At 43.4% G+C, this 15,982-nt stretch overlaps 1 protein-coding gene and 1 long non-coding RNA gene across 6 annotated transcripts in view; one reads left to right on the top strand and one right to left on the bottom strand.

Moving 5' to 3' along the window:
• Positions 1 to 15,982, top strand: part of ATF6 (activating transcription factor 6) — a 116,207-nt gene that overhangs the window by 20,880 nt on the left and 79,345 nt on the right. For all 5 annotated transcript variants that reach the window (XM_061584196.1, XM_061584186.1, XM_061584206.1 and 2 more), the window contains exon 10: positions 3,006 to 3,125. In XM_061584196.1, coding sequence (XP_061440180.1) covers positions 3,006 to 3,125 — 120 coding nt within the window. The remainder of the gene's footprint in view (positions 1 to 3,005; positions 3,126 to 15,982) is intronic.
• The window catches only part of LOC133364111 (uncharacterized), a 90,126-nt gene continuing 75,084 nt past the window's right edge, over positions 941 to 15,982 (bottom strand). Inside the window, exon 3 of the long non-coding RNA XR_009757835.1 lies at positions 941 to 1,097. This is a non-coding gene — a long non-coding RNA (uncharacterized LOC133364111). The remainder of the gene's footprint in view (positions 1,098 to 15,982) is intronic.

Genomic DNA, 15,982 nt, shown 5'->3' with positions numbered 1-15,982 from the left:
CAGTGTAATTTATGGAATTTATAGAACACTTCTTTCTGATGAGACCACAATTTGTGTTGGGAAGTCTACCATGTGGTAAATGAAGTCATTGACTAGGCATTCAAAGACCTATGCATGCTCATGGGGAGTGGTTTGCACTATCTGGTGCAGTCTGACTATTTTTGTTTGAAAAGACAGATGATCCCCATGCCATATCACAAACTGCTTTTGAAACTCTTCAGTGGCATGGGAGGAGTGAGAAAGGGGCACTGTTCCAGGAAAGAGCGGGTACAGTCCCCCTGGCCTCCTGGAATCAGTTTGATGATTCTTCAGATCCCAACTACCTAATGATTCATCCCCTGCTAGTGGGCGATGGTGAAAACTGGCATGTTGTCTCCCCTTCTCCTTCCCACTCAATGTTACACCCTGAACAAAATTAAGCTAAAAGGAAGTTGACTCCTGAATCAGCAGCATAAGAACCCTGCTGTATCTGACCAAGGCCCATCTAGTCAAGTATTCTCTTCTCAAGATGCCTCTTGGAAGTCCACAAGCAAAACCTGAGTGCAGTAGCACTCTCCCACTTGTGATGCCCAACAACTGGTATTCAGAGCCAAATCATTGTCATGTATGGGGGTTTCCATAGTCTTTAGCCCTATGAAAAATGGAACATGTAAAAGCAGGAATAAGTTCAAGATAGGAGAAATAGATGATGGCCCTCTTGAGCTGCTGTATCTTCTGTGCCACAGTGGAGGAGGAAATTTAGTTCCAGGAGCTAAAACTAATCTTCCTGAACTCCTTGGGTGTAGAGGTAGGCAGGGCAGGGGGGAATTTGTTCAGTAACTTCCATTACTTTGCTGAAAGCACATTTTTTAATCGTGGAGCTTTAATCATGGAGCTTTCATCTTTTTAAAAAACTATGCTGCCTCATGCAAATAGCCCCAAATAGACAAGACTGACCGATGGGTGGGTGAGTTCCATATGGTCTTGTTGCAGTGGTCTCTTCGTAGATTGGGAAGGCTTGACCCAGAAATGAGTACAGGGCCCAATCAGAGTATGATTATGACAAATCTGTTTTTTCTCTTCACATCCCATCAATGCCCTTGAAACATCTCGTGAAGCTGAAATCACAATACAAAATACATAAGATCCCATCAGTATATCAAAATGCTAAAAAACCCAAATAACAAAACTCAGAACACCATATGAAAATCAGCCTCGCAAAGCACCATTTACTACTTTAGGCCCTCCTTTAAAAATGTAGTTTTTACTAGTCTCCTTAAAGAAGACAATGCAATCACCAGATGACTTTTCCTGGGCAAAGGAATTCCAGTGGCGAGAGTCCACTATCAACAATAATAAGCATTTATTTCAGGGTTGGGACCCTGTGGCCCTCCAGATATTGTTGGAGTGCTGACTCAGGTGAAATTTAAAGACTTCTATTTACTCAGATATTGGCCCTGGCAACCTTGAAATTAGTAACTGAGGATATGCGATTGTTTTAAAATGATTTTCGATGACTTGGAGGTTGCTGATTCATAGGGTCGCCGTAAGTCGTAGTCGACTTGGAGGCACATAACAACAACAAGAAAGATGACTTTAATTATTTTGATTATGTTATATTTTAAATTGTGTTGTTTTAACATTTTGATGTTTGGTACCCTGGGGCCCTTTGGGAGGAAGGGCAGGATACAAATTTAATAATAATAATAATGATAGCATAACCTCCCATCATCCTTGACCATTGGCCATGCTGGCTGGGGCTGATGGGAATTAGAGACCAACAGCATCTGGAAGGCCACCGGTTCCTCACTGCCGGTGTGTATAGTACCTTTCAATGCAGTTTCCATATTATCTCTGTGTTCCTTATAACCGTGTAAGGTAGGCCAGTGTTGTCCCCATATTGCTGATGGAGGATGCAAGTGGGAAAGTGCCAAGGCTAGGAGAAGAAATAGCTTGCTCACATTCCTGAGGTGAAATTTGGCCAGGGCCTTTGCAGTTCTACCTCCTGTGCTGCATCGGCTCTCTAAAGTACTGTTCTGTTCAATTGGGAACAGTTTTATCATTATAATGCTTCTTTTTTTATAATTGTATATTCTCTTGGTGTAACCCACTCTGGGACTTTATGGTGAAGAATGGGTAAGAAGTCTTGTAAATAATAAAGTTAACATCAGCCATGGCTAATTAGGAGTTGCCAAATCTGAATAGTGAACCAACTCAAATACCCTGACCGCTATTGTCCCTGCACTGGTAACCGCCCAGAGAGCTTTGGCTATGGGGCGGTATACAAGTATAATAAATAAATAAATAAACCTCCAGGCTAGATTACTGTAATGTGCTCTGTGTGGGGCTGCCCTTGAGGTTGGTCCAGAAGCTGCAGCTGGTGCAAAATGCGGCGGCGAGACTGCTCACTGGGGCAAGGCATCACCAACGCATCACCCCACTGCTAAAAGAATTGCACTGGCTGCCCATTACCTACCGGGCCAAGTTCAAGGTTCTGGTTTTGGTGTACAAAGCCCTATACGCTTGGGACCAGGATACCTGAAAGACCGTCTTATCCCTTATATACACAGTCGATCACTGTGCTCTGCAGGTGAGGGCCTCCTGCAGATACCATCTTGTTCCGCACAACATAGGAAATGGACCTTTAGTGGCACCTACCCTTTGGAATTTCCTCCTCTTAAATATTAGACAGGCGCCATCTCTATTATCTTTTTGGCACTTACTGAAAATACTCCTTTTTCAACAAGCCTTATCCCAGTCTGCATCTGTGTTGGAATTTCTTTTTATGATTTTAAAGATTTTTATGTTAATATATTTTAAAGTTTGTTTTTGAGATACTTTAGGATGTTTTTAGTGTTTTGTCTGCCATGTGGGCTCCTTTTACGAGGAAGGGTGGGATATAGATTTAAAAAATAAATGTTCCAGGCCAAGGTTCAGCTTAGCTATACTTTGGGTAAATGCATGGGGAAAATTGTCCTTGGTTTAGTCCTTGGTTCACTCCTGAAACTTTAATCTTTTGTTTACAGTATGCTTGAATGGGGCCCCAGCTCTGCTGAACTTTATGCTAGCTCTGCTCACCAGAGCAGGCATCTTCTTGAATTCTCTGCAAGTGTATCTCAGGAAACAGATGGCACAAATAATGATGGGTGAGTATAAATGCATTTCAGCAACTCAGTTCAGGGTGCATCTGAATATGTCACTACCAGGGACCAAGCAGAAAGATCAAAGCTGATAAACCAACTACAGATTATAGGTGATGGTGGTCTGGGATAGAGCAAATTGGGCAGCCGTGCAGGAGAAGTGCAGAGGAGAGAATTGGTGTTGAAAGAAGTGTGGAGACAGGTGGATTTAGCAAAGCATGTGCATGAATTGGGGAAGCAAGCGTGAAGGGGACAGAAACAAGACAAAAATCCTGACCTCATGAAAAGGTGTGCAGGGCTTAAGCCACTGTTCAATTGATGGGGATGGGGGGCACATGGCCAGTCAGAGCTCTTGACTGAGTGTATGTGGGCTGAAGCGGTCCTAGGAATATCAGGGCAGGTATTTGGCATGTTGGATACTTCATAGCAGACCACAGTACAGTGCAGACTGTAGAGCTAATATATTGAAGACAATTAAAATTGCCTGGATTAAAATTAATGGGGCAAGTAATAAAAGGAATGTGGTGCTTGGAGTCTACTACCGACCATCCAATCATGGAGAAGATGAGAATGTAACTTTTGAAAAGCAAATTGCCAATGTTTCGAGGAGGCATAATGTAGTACTAATGGGGGATTTCAATTATCCCGATATCTGTTGGGAGACAAATTCTGCCAAACACAGCTCCTCCAAGAAATTTCTGTCTTGTGTTGGAGATAACTTTCTCCTACAGAAAGTGGAGGAAGCAACCCAGAGGATCAGCTATCCTGGACTTGATTCTAACCAATAGAGATGATTTGGTGGATGAAGTGGCAGTTACGGGAACTCTAGGGGAAAGTGACCACACCATACTTGAATCCTTGATTTTAACAGAAGCAAAAGCTAAGAGTAGCCATACGCTCATCATGGACTTCAGGAAAGCTGATTTTAATAAACTCAGAACAATTGTAAGTACGGTTCCATGGCAAGCGACCCTAATGAGCAAAGGAGTCCAAGATGGGTGGGAGTTTCTAAAAAAGGAAATTCTAAAAGCACAATGGCAAGCAATTCCAACAAGGAAAAAAGGGGGGAAACAACAGAAGAAGCCAATGTGGCTTCACAGAAAGCTTAGAGATGACCTGAAAACAAAAAAGGACACATACAGGAAGTGTTAAGAAGGCCAGGCCACAAAGGAAGAGTATAGGCAGGTATCATGGAATTGCCGGGATGGTGTCAGGAAGGCCAAAGCTGAGAATGAGCTGAGGCTAACGAGGGATGCTAAAAGCAACAAAAAGCTTTCTTCAGGTATGTTCATAGTAAAAGACAGAGGAAAAAAATGGTTGCACAGCCACTCAATGAGGATGGCAACATGATAACAGATGACAAACAAAAGGCAGAAGTGCTCAATTCCTACTTTGGCTCAGGCTTCTCCCAAAAAAGAGCCTATGACCCTCCCGGGAAACATGAAGTAGAAGGGGCAGGATTGGAGCTTGAAATTGATAGACAAATGGTCAAGGAATACCTAATCACTTTGAATGAGTTCGAATCTGCAGGGCCCGATAAACTGCATCCTAGAGTATTGAAGGAACTGACTGAAGAACTCTCAGAACTGCTGTCTGTTATTCAAAGGGACCTTGATAGGCTGGAGCATTGGGCTGAAAATAACAGAATGAAATTCAACAGGGATAAATGCAAAGTTCTACACTTAGGAAAAAGAAACCAAATGCACAGTTATAAGATGGGGGATACTTGGCTCAGCAGTACGACATGTGAGAAGGATCTTGGAATTGTCGTTGATCACACGCTGAATATGAGCCAACAGTGTAATGTGGCTGCAAAAAAGGCAAATGCTATATTAGGCTGCATTAACAGAAGTATAGTTTCCAAATCGCGTGAAGTAGTAGTTCGCCTCTGTTCAGCACTGGTTAGGCCTCATCTTGAATACTGCGTCCAGGTCTGGTCTCCGCACTTCAAGAAGGATGCAGACAAACTGGAACAGGTTCAGAGGAAGGCAACAAAGATGATCAGGGGACTAGAAACCAAGCCCTGTGAGGAGAGACTGAAAGAACTGGGCATGTTTAGCCTGGAGAAGAGAAGACTGAGGGGAGATATGATAGCACTCTTCAAGTACATGAAAGGTTGTCACAGAGGAGGGCCGGGGTCTCTTCTCGATCGTCCCAGAGTGCAGGACACGGAATAATGGGCTCAAGTTGCAGGAAGCCAGATTTTGACTGGACATCAGGAAAACCTTCCTAACTGTTAGAGCCATATGACAATGGAACCATTTACCTAGAGAAGTAGTGGGCTCTCCGACACTGGAGACATTCAAGAGGCAGCTGGACAGCCATCTGTTGGGAATGGTTTGATTTGGATTCCTGCATTGAGCAGGGGGTTGGACTCGATGGCCTTGTAGGCCCCTTCCAACTCTACTATTCTATGATTCTACTTTATTTTAGGGGTGAGCAAGCAGGTATCTGTATGGATGGCAAGTTACTACTTGCTGAGTTCTTTCGGCTGAAACAGGAGTGTAAAAAATCCATGAGAAGAAAACTGTGGCTCAAGTCAGCTCGGTGCTAACTCTTCAGAATGTGTGCATGTTGCGGTGGTACATGTAACCAAATCTGGGCAATCTTGAGTATATTTTTTAATTAAAATTTATATACAGCTTGATTGTAAAAAATACCCCATTTCTAAGCAGTTTTGGATAAGAGTTAAAAACAAGTAATTAAAAACATTTTAAAAATAAATTTAAAAAGACAGCCACAGATAAAAAATAAAATAAAACACATCAGCATCTATGCGTGTATGTCAGAGGGCACCTGACATCTCACTCAGGTTAATGTAGTGCATTTCTGCTCTCAGTCTCACAAAAATCTAGTTCCTGTGATGCAACTTAAACTTTGGTCTAGATATGGTTCATAGCTTTGAAAATAGATTTTTAATGTATCTTTTCCCATGGATGCTCACTTTCCTCTCCCCTGCCCCCAATTCCTCCTCCTCCTGACTTCATCTAGCGCTTGCTAGTAATTTGTGCTTTGTGTTAATGATCAGGCGAAGTTCACTCTCTCTCAGCAGATTGCTAGAATATAGAACCCTAGGGGTAGAGCCAATTGCATGGTTCCTTCTCCAAATATGCCCTTCCCTGCAGTCTAAGTGTGAAGTCTTTGGAGTAGTATGTGATCCTCAGCTTGCATGATTCTTCATTGGAGTTGGAGGAAGCATGAAGACTGCTCTGCAAGCCCGGGTTTTTGTTGCTCAGTTAGGCCATCATCTACAGGAGATCTGGCAATCCAGAAACATCTGCTGAGCCACCATTGCTTTGCTTTCTGTACATCTCATGAAAATTTAGAGTGGTGTGGGATGCCACAGCATGAGGCTTACTTAAGGTATAATCAGTCGTGGTGAATGTGGTGGGCCTCAGGATCGGGCAGATCTGCATCCTGACTGGACAAAAATGCGTTTGCCTTTTCATGTTAAATCAGCACAAACCAGCTTTCTGTGTTTGTAATAGGGTTCAGTATTTGGCTTAGTAAAAGTTCAATAGTGGTTGTGCTTGTAGCAGCAACAGAAGGAGGCATTTTGCTCCTTTTCCGGGGGGGGGGGGAACAGCCTAACATCATCTTGACTGGGGCCTGAGAGCTATGCTGTTTGCAGAAAGGACGCTGCTCATCATTCCACGTTCAGCTTCAGTGTAAGAGATGCTTCACTGCTTAGAAGGGTACATAGATGCCAGTAGAGGCCCCTTTCCTAGTGTTTAGGTCATACGTGCTTTCCTGAAGCACATTGTATCCTGGCTTCTGCCTTCAGCCTACAACCTTCCAGGGTATACACATTGTTCCAGCTCGTTGTCACGCAACTTGATGTTTTTCCAGCATGAATCTCTACATTACTGAAAACCTCTTGGACCATCTGGGACTACCAGCTGCGTCCATTCCAGTTGTGCTCTTCTGGAGTATTGGATTAACATACTTTTTGTTCAGAAAAACAATTCCAAAAAAGACCTTCTGTTCATCTCATTCAGGACCAATACCCCCTGCCCCAAATATATTTCCTTCAGCTGTAGCCTCCACCTGGAAAACATCTGCTCCAAACATCACAATAACTGCTAGGAGTGATGTTGGAAATGCATTTCTGGGCAGGTTAGTTGCCCTTTTATATTGGAACAGACTGGTACTCTTTATAGCTCTGGCTGGGACAGTGGTAGTAAAAAGCAATTCACAATTTAGTTCTCAAGGCATCGTTTGAGAAGAACTTGCTATGTCAGGGCAAGCCTAGGGTTGTGGGCAATCTGGAATGGGAATTCCCACCCCCACCCTAGAATTCCCACTCTCTGTTGCTAGGAGCAGAGTGGAGGGCTTGAGGTGGACCCTGAAGAGCAATAGGTACTGCAGGGACTGCTCTGACCAGGCAATGGCCGAAGGCCAAGCACCTTGTATTTTATACCAGGCCTGTCCAATCCAGAGGCTTTATACTTTCAAGTCTTTGGGGCTGATGCTGCACCACATTTTCCCCTTCTGTGCCAGAGGAGGACTCTGGAGCCTAAGTGCACACAGTCCCAGAAGCTCCGGGGGCTAGGTCCCTGATGTTGAGATTGGTGGCATGTTTGGGTGTATTTGGCTCCATCTTAACATTCAAACAACTAAAATCCTTAAAAGATTCATTAAGATGGGGAATTGTGGATACATTGCCTATTTTAAGCAGCCAGTGGATACACCCAGAAACTAGTTGGCAGACTCACACAGGTATGTAACAACATACCCACACGCTTATACTTTCTTTTAAAATGCACCAATTGTATATATGTAGTTCTCTCAAGTTACCTTTCTTGCAGCTAATATCCAGTTAGTTGGGCCTGGCGAGAACAACTTTTAAGGAAAAATCTTTTAGAAACATTAAAGGCTGATGATTGTCAGAATATTTATTTATAAAAGGATTCCTGTACCGCCCTCACAAGACATCAGGGTTCAGCAACATGAAAAAACTTTAACAGCAGCACAGAACAATCATTAAAGTGACTGGCTACTCAAGAAAATTTTAAACAACTGCATAGGCCTGTCAGCACAAAGAAGTCTTAAAAAGATGCCTGAAAGTCAAAAGCAAGGATGTCTCCCAAATCTCTGCTGGAAGAGGGTTCCATGGGACCGGCGACACAAAGTGCCTGACTTCTGGTTGAGGCTAGTCGAGCCTCTGTGACACAGGGGACAACTAACAGCGCTCTTCCAGATGACGTAGTTCTTCATAAAATTATGTCAACAGCGTTTCTCCCCACCCCAAGCAATTCAAGACAAGATTCCTTCCTGTGTCTGGCTGTGTGAGCATTGCAAGATATGGCCACATGCCTTCCTAGGTTGTGCCTGTGTATGTGCATTTGTTCCTGATGCCCTAAGGGAGCCTGTAGCTTCTGTCTAGTCCGTGGATTGTCTAAAAAGTGTTCCTGTTCTCTGCTAGTGCTCTTGCTGGCCTGTTGAAGGAGTTTACTTTAGGCAGTGGGTAAAATGTACACTTAATTATCTCCAGATTGAGGTTTTGGCTCTTTCAGCTAATGGGTTGTTCCATATTGTTGGAGCCTTTCCTTTCCAGTATTTTTTAATAGCCAGCCACAGATGTGCCGAAAGCATGAATAGCTGAGAATGTTTTGGAAAGCAGGCAGCAAGACAAGAGGCTTTGTAATGTCTTTGCAACAAAGGTTCATAAATTCTGAGCAGGCATGAGCACTTGAAGGAGTGCTAGTAGTGTTGTCTGCTGGAGCTCCGTTTGGAGAGGAGGGAGTTGAAGAAGTGAAGTTAGGGCACTGCCAAATTTCCTATTTTGCTTTCTTCCTGTGTGTAATGCTGCTGCGTGTGGGGGCTGGATCTGTTATACCTTGGGGACCTGATTGGGTCTGTATCTGCTGCGTTGCCTGCACCTTTGCTTGCTGATAAGGAGGGTCATGATGAAGGTGGTGTGGGTTTCCACTTTGTGTCTTATTTGGCCTTTACTCATGCCTGGCCCTTCCCCTCCTTGTTATCCCGTCCTTCTTGTTGTTGCCTCGTCATCTGTCTTGCCTCTCTGCGAATTTGTTGGCCTGGCATGATTGTGTTTCATTTATACTTGTGGCCTCCAGTTCTCTTCTCTTCTCCCCCCCCCCGCTCCAGTCTGGCTTTTCCACATTCCATTCCACTGAGTCTGCTCTTCCAAGAACTGTTTTCTGGCTACAGGTAACACCCGCTTCTCAGTTCTAATCTGCAATCAGGCATCATACCTTCCTCACCGCTCTCGCCCCTGAGCTTTTGTGTCACTGCAGTCCTTCTAGTTCTCCTGCATCTCGCCTCTCCTCCTTCCTTCCAATTCACATGCCTCAGGGCTTGTCTTTGAGCTCTTACTCCCCCCCCCCCGCTTTCCCTCTTTTTTTCAAGCACCAGAGAAGCTAGAGTTTGGTCTAGCCAGGGCATCCAGCTTTAGGATAACTTCCACATCTACTTTTCCATCATTCTCTTCCCCACTCTATCTGTTTCATGCGCCTAGCTCTTAAAAACAAATGGCATCCAAAATGGTTGGTGTCTGCTCTAGTGCCAGGGAGTGGTTGGACAACTATTCCTTAGGGGTTTTCCTTGGAATGTGCAGGGGTAGCGCATTTGATTTAGCATGCAAGTAGCATATTAACTTAAATGGAAATAAACTTTCCAGATAGTGCAGGCATTGGTGGGGAGGGAGAGAGGTTTGTAGGTATGTTCCTCCTTGTGGGCATTAACCATTATGTGCCCATTGCATTCTTGCAGTTGCAATCCTACATGAATCCTACATCCAAACATGAAAGTAGCCTTTACTGAGCATTTCCTGTATCATTGAGGTTTAGGGTTTTTGATGTTCTTATTTTTCTTTAGGATACCCTTCAGCGGGCCACTGGGGTTTTTATTTTTCGAGGAGTGCCTGCTCTCCACCCTAGAATGTGAGGCGGGCTTAGGTGTTTGCTGGCCCTCGTCTTTTAGACTTGAAGTTGGTGGCTCACTGCCATTAACCTGTCGTCTTCCTAGAGATGTCCACCAAGGTGCTTAAGAGGCTGTTGCACTCTGAAAGGAAAGATTTGACAAGCTCAAGATCCTCTAAAATCAGGAGGATCCAGCCTTCTACTGGAACTTTGGCACCTGACAATGAAGTGGGTAGGGCGGTGGTGTTAAGGAGTTCTTTAGACTCCACTTCATTCAAGCTGTCTTCTGGCGCTGTGGGTATTGTTGGATTCAAGCCCTTTGGTTGATTGTCAGCCCTGGGTTGCAGGAAAGTTAGTTTCTCAGCAGCCGCCAGCTCCGTTGCTAGGTCCACAAGGGCTGGGTCTTCCCTTAGCCCATGGATATTGCCTTTGTAGTCCAGGGTCCAGTCCAACACAGTATTAACAGGGGGAGATGAGTTCAAAAGTGCTTCTTTAGACTTGTGTTCTTCCTCCTTCAGAGGAAAGAATTGGCTAGTTTTTGTTTGCTGCTCTCGTTTGTTTAAAGGGGACTCTTCTGTAACAGGCACAATGCCTAAGTTCTTGTATCCCTTTCTTGTAAGCACCATGATGTTAAGAGAGACACCAATACAGGAGAAAAATAAGATAAAAGAAAAGAAAAAAGGGAAAATTCCAAGGGAAAAAACGGAAAAGGGCTTGTGAGTCAGCAGACCTCTGGCTCTGGCCTGGCCTGACCGAAGCACTCAAGAGAGTCAGCAAATTGCTAGTCCTTTGTCTTGCTTTTGTCTTATCTTGCTTTTGCTAAACGACTAAGTTGCCATTTCTCCGGTTTCCTTGGCAATTATCACTTAAGTGTAAATATCCACACGGCAGCAGGAGTAAGTTTCTACCAACAGGCTCCCAGAAGATAAGGGCATAAAAAAAGGGTTAAAACTGGCGGCTCCTCTAATGTCATAAATATTTTAGGAGCCTCATTTATGAGGTCCAAACTGATAAAAGATAACTAGTAAAAGGTATTTAAACTAATTAAAACTGCATAAAACAATCAACAAACAGAGAGAGGTTAAAAGCGAGCTACATTACGTGCCGCCATCTCCAACCGGAAGTCAATGTCTATCTTCCACCTCAAACTTCTAGACTAGCATCGCCCGTGTGGAATGACTTGGAGAGTTTCATAGACAGCCTTCTGTGTGACTATCCTTCCCACTTCTTATTTGCGGTGATTTTAACGCCAGGATGGGAAGTAGCTATCCCTGGTGGGAAAAAGAGCTCTGGTCTGACTTTGGAGAAGCTACTGCTCTTCCTCGGTCGTTGCAGGATAAAACAATAACTACGGGAAAGCCCTTTTCCATTTAAATTTTAAACTTCAACTGGTGTGTTTAAATGGGACTTATCTCGACGCTTCCAAGGGATACTACACCTACTTTTCAGAGAAGGGAGCCAGTGTTATAGAATATATACTAGGGACGCTCTCCATTGTCCCCTTCGTCAAAGAACTGACAGTAGAAGATAGACCGGAAAGTGACCATCTTCCGCTTAGTCTCTCCCTTCATCCTAATGTAATGGTAAACTCTGCGATGCCATGTTGTCTGCAGGGAGTGAAGCGACTTAAATGGTCACTGGAAATTAGTGCTGATGTAGGTCGGATGTTAGATTTGGACACCCTCCTGGAGCTTCGGCAGATGGCCATAGAAAGCCCGGAGGCTATACCCCGGATATATCAGGATATAATTAGTGCACTTAGACCCTTAGTGTCCACGACCGTGGTTGATAAAATTCCAATCGGCTCCAGGTCGTGGTTCGACAGAGATTGTAAAGCAAAGAAAAAAGAGCTGCGTAACCTAATCAGAACCACAAGGCTCGCCAGCTCAGAGGAGGCTATTCATTGACTGCAAATATATGGGAGAAAGTATAAGGCTTTACTTAAGGAGAAAAAAAAGGCCTTTGCCAACAATTGGAGGGCCTTGGGTTTGGCCCTAATTGAAGGGGAAGACCCGGAATTCTGGAAGCTGATTCAGGGGGGCCTTGCTCAGAATTATTTTGTGTCAGTCCCCCCTATCCTCCCGGAATCCTGGGTTTCACATTTCCACTCCATTTGCGGAAGCATGTCACCCCCACTTCCAACTCCTCCCGGCGACATCTCTTCCATTCCACCTTGGCCCCCCGTCACTAGCGCGGACATAGGGGATTTAATTTTGACCCTCTGTCCCGGCAAGACCCCAGGAGAAGATATGATTCCCCTCGAGGTCTTCCTTTTTGACGTTAACTGGTGGGCCCCTTTCCTAGCTATTTTATTTACACACATTAACTCCACCGGTGATATCCCACCTGGTTGGCGTTCTAGTATTGTGGTGCCCGTTTTTAAGAAAGGAGATCCACTGGATCCTCGCAACTATTAGCCTCCTGGATGTCACATCAAAGCTGTACGGGCGTTATCTCCTGAATAAACTCCTGCTATGGGAATCCAACCACTCCATTCTCCATGAGGAACAAGCCAGGTTCAGGAAGGGTAGGAGCACTGTTGACCACACTTTCGTCCTTCAGCACTTAATATATAAAACCACTAAGGGCCAATTAAGACCCTCTACGCAGCATTCATAGACTTCACCTCGGCCTTTGATTTAATTGATAGGGATCTGTTATGGCACAAGTTGGGCCAGACAAACATCAATAAAAGGTTGCTTTGGCTAATTCAGTCTCTCCACCAAGCCAGTATGTTGCAGGTTCGACTGGGCGTGCATGGCACCCACTCCCGAGCTATTCAGGTCGAGAGAGGTCAAGCAAGGCTGTATTCTGGCACCTTTTTAATTTAATTTTTACATCAATGAAATCATCCCCGAGATGGCCTCCCCCTCTTTCTTCCCACCTTCGGCCAGGAATCGAAAGATTTCATCTCTGCTTTATGCTGATGACCTGGTTCTACTCTCCTTGAATAAAATCGGCCTCAAAAGGATGCTAGCTCACCTGGGATAATTTTGTAATAAGCAGCACTTGACCGTAAATCACTCTAAAACTAAGATCATGATTTTTGGCAAAAAAAGGCCCAAATCCAATTGGGTCCTTAATGGGCATCAATTGGAACAGGTGCACTCATTCAAATACTTGGGTCTGTGTTTCAGTTACAATCTCTCGTGGAAACATCATTTAAAGGCATCCAAACTTTCATGTGCCAGAACAACGGGCCAAACCAGAAGGTTTTTTTATACCCGAGGGGGACAATTAATTAACCCGATGCTTAAAGTCTTTGTGGCCAAAATCTTAGCCCAAATTTTCTATGGGGTAGAGCTGTGGGGGGGAGGGGGCCCGACCAAGCACACCTTAGACGCCCTCCAAAATATGTTCATGAGGCAGATTCTGGGGCTTCCCCATGGGGTTCCGTCGGCCCATTTAAGAGCGGAACTTGGCCTTCCATCTCTTTCAGGAAGAATCAACTTAGCATATCTTTGATACTTGCGGAGGTTACTCAACATGGATGACAGTTCTCTCCCCAAACTTTGCTGGAATGAGCAACATAAGTTCAGGGGGTGGGCCCAACTGTGTCAAGAAAAATTAAAGACTTATGATCTTACCTTGGGAAAGTATCTAAGCCTCAACCAACAGGAACTCCGGAACTGGGTCTTTGACCATGACGCGAACCAAGACCGGGCAACAATTGCAGTAGCCCCTTTTTCCTCCTGGTTCCACCTATTTAAGGTCAACCATGCTAAATCACAATATTTTGAGGTGTTGACGCATGCCCATCTACGCAGGGCATTCACGGAACTTAGGTTCCAAATGATGCCCTCGGCCTATCTTGACGGGAGATACCTGGGAATCCCGGTCAAGGAGCGGAGATGCGTCTTTGGGTGTAACCAGACAGAGGATATTGTTCATCATCTTTTATACTGCCCCTTACACGAGGACCCCAGAAGGAAATTTTTGGCCCACTATATCCACTCATATTGGGGGAAATGCCCCCGGGAACTGATAGTAGATCTTTTAGCTGACAACTATAAGCAAGTAACAGTTTCAGTGGCCAGCTTTGCCCAAGCTGCTAGGAAGCTGAAGGCGAGTTACATCAAGACCCTATCAGTCATGTGTCCGCTGTAAGCTGTACTCTTGTTATCCTCTATGGAGTCCATTTGTCTATTTATGTAAACCCTTTCGTATTTTGCAAAGGCCTATGGCTACATGCAATAAAGTTGATTTGATTTGATACTGAGCATTTCACTTTATTTTTGTTTTATTGCATACCACCATCAATATATATAGCACTTTAAATAGCAAGGGCAGGTCCTTGCTTGCAATCTACATTTTGCAAATGGAGAGGTACAGAAAGAGTGGAAGATGCAAGGTTATCAAGGGAGGCGATCTCACATTGTTGTAGTTTCTGAGAGCTGTGAAAAAGCAGTTTCCTCTGGTTAATACACTGCACCTGGTTCATGCTCTGTACCTGAGTTATCCCTATATATCTCTGGCACAGAAAATACTTTGTCTGGAAATGCAGACCCTCAGTAGCCAGAGATTAATCTAGCCAGGGCATCCAGTCCTCCTCCCTCTCCCTCAGTTTTATTTGCCACACCTTCTTTTTGTTTCTTTCAGCGAAATGTTCCAGATTCTTTGAACAAAATTTATCCAAACCAAACTTTCTTATTTATTTAATTTCATTTATGAATTGTTTCCTATAAAGTATCTCTAAGCAATTTTAATTAACTTTTTATTTATACAGCAGATAAGATATGTATGCATTATTAAATGTATAAAATTAATACTTTAAACAAAAACAAGTCTTAAGAAATACACAATATATGTCTTTTGGGAGATACAAAATTATAAATTTCAAAAAGTGCAGAATAAAAATAAGATACAAAATAGAAATAACAACATTAAGTATAACACTAAGATTTATACCAAAAATGTTTAACGTTAAGGTGTTTAAAGTTTATTCATATTCATTTGGAGTAATACTTACAATTACATTAATTTACATTTCTCTCTCATACTCATAATTTATACCCATTGCGGTGTCCAGTTGTGTATATAGCCTTGGAGTCTATTGAAAACTGGAAATGGACTGCCTTCAAGTCGATTCCAACTTATGGCGACCCTATGAATAGGGTTTTCATGGTAACTGTATTCAGAGGTGGTTTACCATTGCCTTCCTCTGAGGCTGAGAGACAGTGTCTGGCCCAAGGTCACCCAGTGAGCTTATTCTAGTATATAATGAAAATCTCCATCTCTAAATAAACCTGCTATTCTTGTTGTCTGCCTTCTCTGACCTTTATATAGTTTTTTCATATAAATAGTATCTCAGGGTTTTTTTTATCCATTCATCCAATGTAGGTGGTCTCATTTTATTTCCAGTTGGATGATATAACCATTCTGGCTGCTGTCAAAAGATGTATGAGCATTTCTTTGTCATCAGGAAGAAGTACCAAATCTTTAATGTGACCAGATAATTATTGTAAGCGGATCTAGAGGAGTCTATAGCCGGTAATGGTTTCAATCTCAGTAATTATATCAGTCCAGAATTCCCAAAAGACATGTTTCATATCTGCATCTGTACTTTTACATCTCCAACAAAAGTTGTCAGCATCAGTATAAATTTGAGGCTGTCTGGCTGAAGATAAATATCAGCGATAAATGAACTTATAAAAATTGTCTTAACACTTAGCATCAGTTGGGAGACATTCTGCCTGCTCCAGCTCCAAGCATTAGAGGACATATGCTGTCCTCATTCCAATTCCCATTTAGACTGATAACTGTTGATGGAAGTATCCCAAATTACTTAACAGTTTTTTATTTTGAGTGATAAGTTCCTCAAAAGGAGTCCTTCACCTGAGTTGTCCATGTAAGTATAAAACCTTCAAAAGCAATATGCTTTAATTGGAGATATTGTAAGCAGAGGGTTGAGATTGCAGCATTAATTCCTTTATTTCATGTTTTGAAAAAAATCCCATTGAAAAAAAGCTTATCCAGCTC

The sequence above is a fragment of the Rhineura floridana genome, chromosome 1, assembly GCF_030035675.1.
Source record: "Rhineura floridana isolate rRhiFlo1 chromosome 1, rRhiFlo1.hap2, whole genome shotgun sequence".
Lineage (NCBI taxonomy): Eukaryota > Metazoa > Chordata > Lepidosauria > Squamata > Rhineuridae > Rhineura > Rhineura floridana.
Note: the sequence above shows the minus strand (reverse complement) of the source record. Positions and strands in the feature narration are given on the sequence as shown.